The 6,759-nt window shown below is 47.6% G+C and overlaps 1 protein-coding gene across 1 annotated transcript; it reads right to left on the bottom strand.

Moving 5' to 3' along the window:
• Positions 1 to 5,521: 5,521 nt before the first annotated feature.
• LOC103799889 (forkhead box protein I3-like) lies at positions 5,522 to 6,111 on the bottom strand (the record flags this gene model as incomplete). Its single annotated transcript, XM_009072242.1, has 1 exon — positions 5,522 to 6,111. A coding segment is annotated over one exon (590 nt), but the record flags the coding sequence as incomplete, so codon positions are not given.
• Positions 6,112 to 6,759: the final 648 nt, after the last annotated feature.

The following is a 6,759-nucleotide window of genomic DNA, read 5'->3' on the forward strand; positions in this document are numbered from 1 at the left end:
GAACTGATTTGTCACTGTTATTGCAAACATGGATCAGTCACACGGCAAGAGCTTTGCTTTGTCAATAAATCCCAGACACAATGGACTGCAGGAAAGGGAAAATGATCCAAGGAGCTGGGGTGGATGGAGGAGACAGCACCCGCTCTCCTATGGCAGCCAATTGCCTGGATCAGGCCTATGATGTTCAATTCACAAGTGTGCAATCTTTAGCTCCTTCTACGTGTCCCCGGGCAGTCTCATAGACACTGCCTGAAGTATATTAGAGCCTGACTGATTATGGGTCTGCTCCAAAGCCCTCTGCAGTCAGTGGGAGTCTTTCCCCTGACTTCACTGTGTTTGAGGCAGGCCCTGGATGAATATCCCTCCAGTTAGACAGTTTAATCATCCATTCAGCAGTACACAAAGCAGATCATATACACTTTTAGCCTGCATTGTATGGTGTTATGAAATGAGAAGATTATTTGATATGATTCAGAGATAGCTCAGGTATAAGGTAAAAAAATAACACCTTTGATGTTTTACATTACACTTCAGTTATTCCTTGAGGGGCAAATTCTCGTCACCTTACCCAGGTGAATATTGCACTCAGTAATTTGGTCAAAAACATTCCATCAACCTTCTTTTTAACAGAAAATGTTAAGGGTGGGGGAAGCAGGGGCAGAAATTCAGCTTAATGGAGATTTCTGATGTGAAAAAGGAAAGGTAAATCCATATTTTTCTTCTTCCAACAACCAGAAAAAAAGAGAGAATTGGGAACAAAAATTAGTTTTTAAGTGATTTTCTAACAGGACAATAAAACTAATAGGTTTAGGGTTTGTTTTTTTTCCCAAAGCCTAAGGAGACACAATAATTTCCTAACATTTGCAGTCTTCATCTGGTACAGCTATTTCTAGCTGAGGCATCAGCCATCCATGTATCAGCCAGGACTGATTCTCACCTTGGCTTTCTTAGGTCAAGCTACAAAATGAGTCCTTACTCCTCTTATTTTGTGTGTTATCAGAACAGGACTGACAGGACCACCTTCCATAAATGAGTGGGGTAGAATTCAGGTACTTTACACTCAGTCAGGTGAGACCTGCAGGACATGTGGGGCTGATGAGGGTTTTTCTATCTCTAGAAGCTCAGAGAGGGCAAGGGCAGGAGTTTCCTTGAACACTGCTGTATCACTTGGACTATTCCTAATGATTTCAGGGAAAAATCACCCGCAATCAGCATAAAAAAAATTTAAAAAATCAATAAAACTTTCTGTACAGGCACAGCATACTATGGCCAAATTCCACGGACTTTGTGAGTGACAGGGCAAATCAAAGCCTCCTCCTTCAGAGGAGAAGCAAACCGCAGTCCATGGCCAGTGGCAGTAATTGAAGCCCCATTTCTAAGAGAGTTGGCTGGTGATGAAACCCAGTGTGGATGGCTGTGTTCTGCTTCTTGAATCCCCTCCCACCACCCCGCAGTACCCTCAGTGTTGCTGGGGGTGAGGGGTTTAACTTTACTGGCACAAGAGTTTCCTTTGTTGATGGGAGCTGGGTCTCCTCTAGGGGACTGGGCTGATCCAGCTGTACTGGCAAATCCTTTGTACTGCAGAGCAGCACAAGTGCAGACGTGCAGTGGGTGCCTGCCCAAACCTTTGCTGGCATGTCAATAAGGCCAGCACTAAGCAAAGTTAAACGACCCCATGCTGGAGAAGTGCCACACGTAAGACCCAGCAAGCATCTGTGTTACTGATCCAACGCATCTCTTAAAAGTCCGCTGGACTGCACTTCTTTTCAAGCAGAGAATGTCTTTTTTAGGAGTTGTGTGCCCTGGAAGAGCCATAGTCCCCGGCTGGGAGTGTTGGAGTGCACAGGCAGTGCAGGGCAGAGGTACTAGACAGCTGTGCTTGCAGTCACCAGCCCAAACATAGTTTCACATCGAGTACCACAATCTTGCCCAGTTAGGATGGCATCTCTGTATATACCTAGAAAGAGTGGAGAAACCAAGCAAAGATGAGACTTCCTGTGATACTTAGCTTTAGTGTTCAGCAGCAGCTAACCTGCATGAGACCACTGCTTCCCTAATGCCAGAAGAATTTCTGTGAAGAATACATTTTACACGGTGATTGCTATGACTGCCACAGCAGAGAGGATCGAGGCCTGAAGTTTCAGCCTCTCTCGAAGAGAAGGACATTTATCGTCGAACTTCCCTGGGAGCAGGCTATGACCTGGGCTTCTGGGCCATCTCCTGACCGAGACTGGGAAGACACTCATTGTCATGGAGAATTGCCCATCTCAGGCATGGCCTTGGCATTTGGAGGGGAGTGGGGACTCTCAGGGTGGGAAAGCAGGTTAATTGTTTTTGTCTTCCCCCTCCTTCAATGGGGGAATCACGGTAAATCCCTAAACCCATGACAAAAGCCCTGCTGCTTTTAAGTGCCTGTCATTAAACTCAATCCTCTAGCCCGCCCTCTCCCAAGATTTGCTAAAAAAAGAGTCTCTTTTAATGACAAAAGGAAACCTAAAAGGCTGCCATTAGCTCATTCACTCGGCTCCTCTCTGCAGACTAGGTGTCTATTTGCTGAAATCTGCTCTCAAGTGTCCCTTGGGCAGGTCGCTTTATCCAGAGCACACCAGGGGTGGTTCCTCCACAGGAGGGGCCACAGACCCTGGTTCCAGCTAACTAAGGTAAAACTTTTCCTGGAGGGAGCAGGATTTGGTGCTGATGGCTGGACAGGTGCACTGGGGACAGTCAGACCTGACAAAACTTCTATAGAGCCCGTCATCATCCCTCAGGAGCAGGACTCAAGCACTGTGGCCAGTGAATCCTTCCCTGGTTCTGCTCTGTCAGGTTCTGGCAATGCCATCACCAACCAATGTGGCACAAGGTCTGTTGAGCCATGGGGTATTTGCTGAGGACGTAATGCCAGGTGCAGGCCACACAGCAACACAAATTTGCCAGCTTTGGGATGCTCAGGAGCAAACATTTATGGGTACTGCCTGCAGAAACATGCAGCTGAAAAAAGTGGCAGAGGCTAAATGCTGAAACAAATCTGGGTGGAAGAACATGAGCTGGAGACACATGACTCTCTCACATTGGCCCAATGCTTGCTAAGGTCTGACAGCAGGTTGGAAGAGTGGAGAAGGGTGCGATGGTCACCTAGATATGCAAGTATACTGTTCCTGGCTTAGCTAAGAACTGGCTCTAAATCTTTTGGAGATGTTGTGAATCCCTCCACTGTTTCTAGATCAAAATTGACAGTCCAAAATCCAAATAAAGGTATTCCACACCTGGTGGGATTGACCTCGAGCAGGACAAGACTGATCACTTTGTCTTTTTCTTAGTGGCAGTGTGCCCTTCCCTCCCATTATCACTACCACTGTATCACCTGAGACAAAATTAAAATCAAGAGGAATTACCCCTAAAGCCAGGAAGATGGTATCTGTGCTGAGAAGGGGTGAGGGAGAGGGGGATGGGGCAGGAGTTGCCACCCGCCCCACTGGTCTCAGCGATTGCACAAATGGTGGTTGGTGAGTGCTGGGGCAAGTACTTGGTCCCGATCCCAAGCACATGGAAGTCATCTGATGTTTCATCATGGCTTCATTATATTTTGGATCAGGCCAGCGGTTTGTCTTGCATCACTAACCTGTATGTTGTGCAGGTAGCCAGTGAAGAGGCACTGCCAACAATTCTGTTTTCTGAATGGCCTGCAGGGATGGCCTTACATCACGGCTGATGATTGTATGTTAAATAGCTGCAGTTTCATGCTTAACTTCACTATTGATGCAGCATTCCTCATGAAGGCACTTCTATTTATGCTCTACCCGCACACAGCACCCAACAAACAGCTTATGCAAACAGCAGGAACAGGAATTAGGAGCGTTTAGCATAATGGCTGCTGGAGGATGGATTCTCCTACCCCAGACGCAGGAATCAGGAAGGATTGTCAGGAGCGCTGCCCGACCCACTATCTGACTGGTTCCACTTCTCCACTAGCAGAATTGAGGAGGTGCAATCCTATTGGAAAAACTGATTTGCAAAACGGATCAAGCTCAGACCTTGTACCCCCTGCTAGCTGGCACCACACTGTAATGGCTGCTGGAGGATGGATTCTCCTACCCCAGACGCAGGAATCAGGAAGGATTGTCAGGAGCGCTGCCCGACCCACTATCTGACTGGTTCCACTTCTCCACTAGCAGAATTGAGGAGGTGCAATCCTATTGGAAAAACTGATTTGCAAAACGGATCAAGCTCAGACCTTGTACCCCCTGCTAGCTGGCACCACACTGGAACCAGACCCACTTCTTTTCCTTTTGCAAGCTTTTTTTTTTTTTTTACTAAACTACGCTGAAAAAGGACATTTGTAATTCAGACTGTTGACAAAAACAAACGAACAAGCTTCCACACTGAGACTCGAAGCTGCAGACCAGCTCAGATGCTTCTCCACTGGGCCCAGAGCAAGTTCTTTTCTGTCTTACTGCATAAATGAAATTGTTCATAAATCTTTGCACCTTTTATCCCAAACCACGTGAAAGCAAAACCTGTCTCCCACAGAGTTTTAAAATACCTCAAACATAGTGAGGAACAACCAGGCCAGTATCTAACAATTGTTAACATTTTATTCCCAACAACTCTTCAGCCTGAAAAGTTTCATTAATACACTAACAAACAAAACCAAAACCAACAAAAAATTCAAAACAAATAAAACAACACAAAAAAAATGAAGGGGAAATGAAGTAAAATAAACTTTAGCAAAGTTTAAAACACATTATAAATAAGTACAGCTCCAGAGCATAATTTACAAATATAAAACCACATAGAAACATATGTACAGAAGAGTTACATTACGTACAAATATGTATAAAAATACCCCAGTGTTTATTCTCGTGCTAAAGCTGCATGGCTAGAGTTATCTTTGGTACTAAGCTCAGGGAAAAAGATTGTTTTACAAGACGTGGCCCTGCTGTACAATATGCCATACAAAGGAAGACCCTCCGTGGGTTTTGAGGAGGTTTTGGGTGGGTGTTTACTCAGAGTATCCTCCCGTGCATTGCATATTGCAGGATCAGGGCAGAAGCAAAGGCTTACAGAGGCAATTGCTGGCAGAGGAGTTTTTTTAATATACAAGGCACTTCATAAGAAATCTCTTCATTTTTTTCCTGTTCTCTTCTAAGACTCACTGGATGTCTACACTTGGCTCTTGCCGATACTGCTTTATGGTTATAGTTTTTAAACTTCTGGTTCTACATTCAGGATTAGAAATCTCTGAAAACACAACTTCAGTTCACACCTGCAAAATTTAGATGACAAACCATCTAAACCACCTAACATTTTCCAGGACGGGGAAATGACTCTGCATCTGCCTTCTGCTGGTGTTTAAGGGGTGTTCTTATTTTGAAAGGTGAGAAGATCTGTCTTCCTGGAAGAACTCCTGGGAAGTGTCCACATTGAAATGCTGTTTGCGAAAGCATATGGTCCTCCGTGCTGCCAGGTTCACCTGCAACTCCAATTCCCTTTGCAGTGTTGGCTGGCTGACTGCCCCAGCATCCTACACCTCCGTTCCATCCCGCGTGTAGATGAGGCTGTTAACCGTGAAGTTGTAGTAGTGGTTGTACTGGGCTCCCTGGCTGCTGCTGGTGGGATGGAAGGAGCTGTAGTAGGCAGGGGAAGGTCCCGCAACCCGCTGCAGCTGGTCTGGTGAAGGCATCTCCTGAGAAGAGCTGCTGGAAGGGGTGAAAGTGCCACTGCTCAGCTGTCCAGCAGAGAAGTTCCTGTGATGCAGGTCACTGCCGAGACCCCCCGTCAGCCGGCTGCCTCCACTGCTCAGGGAGCTCATGCCACTGAAGAAGGTGCTGAGGCAGCTAGGGGTGGATGAAATGATACCGGAGGGAGAGGAGCTTTTTGGATGGTCCCTGGCAGAAGGCGAGGGGTCCAGCTCTGGGGGTGGGCTGTTTCCACATGGTTTGCCTGTGGCTGGGATGGGTCGCTCTTCCTCGGCCTTTAGGCCTCCCAGAGAGGAGGCTGTGGACGCGGTCGCAGGGGCGTTGGGCTCAGAACGTCGCTTGCGTTTGCGACGGAAGTTCCCGTTGTCAAACATCTTCTCACAGTTGGGATCTAAGGTCCAGTAGTTTCCCTTTCCTGGTGGAAAACAGGAGACATAAAAAAGAAAGTCAGCTTCTGTGACAGCAAGTCCCACTGCTGAGAAATAAGCAGTATCCATGTCTTGTCCAATTGGCACAGAACCCACATATCTCCTACACCTGTTCCTCCTGTCTCAGTTGTCTACTACATGGATCCAAACCCTGGCACCAGGACACTACCACCTCCATCTCTCTGATGCCCAAGTGAACCTTAAGGCCACATGGAGGAGGAGAATCTCCTCATCACCAAGCATAAACCTTCTGTGAGGATCTGCATCTCTACCTCAGAGTAGAGGGAATATGTAGTGCTGAAGGGAATGTGAAGTGGAACTCCCTTTGCTCTGGCTGCCTGACAGAAGCTGGGGTGCCTGCAGCCATCTCAGCAACGGGTGACAAGGTGATGCCCCTGCCATGGCTCTTGTGAGAAGAGTTGATGGAAAAGCAGGCTGGCACACCCGGCTTCACTGAGAGGACAGCAGGCCAGCAGCAGAGCCGCGGGGGCCGCAGACAAGCTGCCACACGACGGAGACTTGGTGCGAGGGGCTGTGGTGGCATCTGCTGTCCCCACACTCCTCCCGCCCGCGGCCAGGACGGGAGCAGTGACCCTACAAGAACCCGTAGCGGCTCCAGCCCGGCACATCCCGCC

The sequence above is a fragment of the Acanthisitta chloris genome, unplaced genomic scaffold, assembly GCF_000695815.1.
Source record: "Acanthisitta chloris isolate BGI_N310 unplaced genomic scaffold, ASM69581v1 scaffold13543, whole genome shotgun sequence".
In the NCBI taxonomy this organism is placed as follows: domain Eukaryota; kingdom Metazoa; phylum Chordata; class Aves; order Passeriformes; family Acanthisittidae; genus Acanthisitta; species Acanthisitta chloris.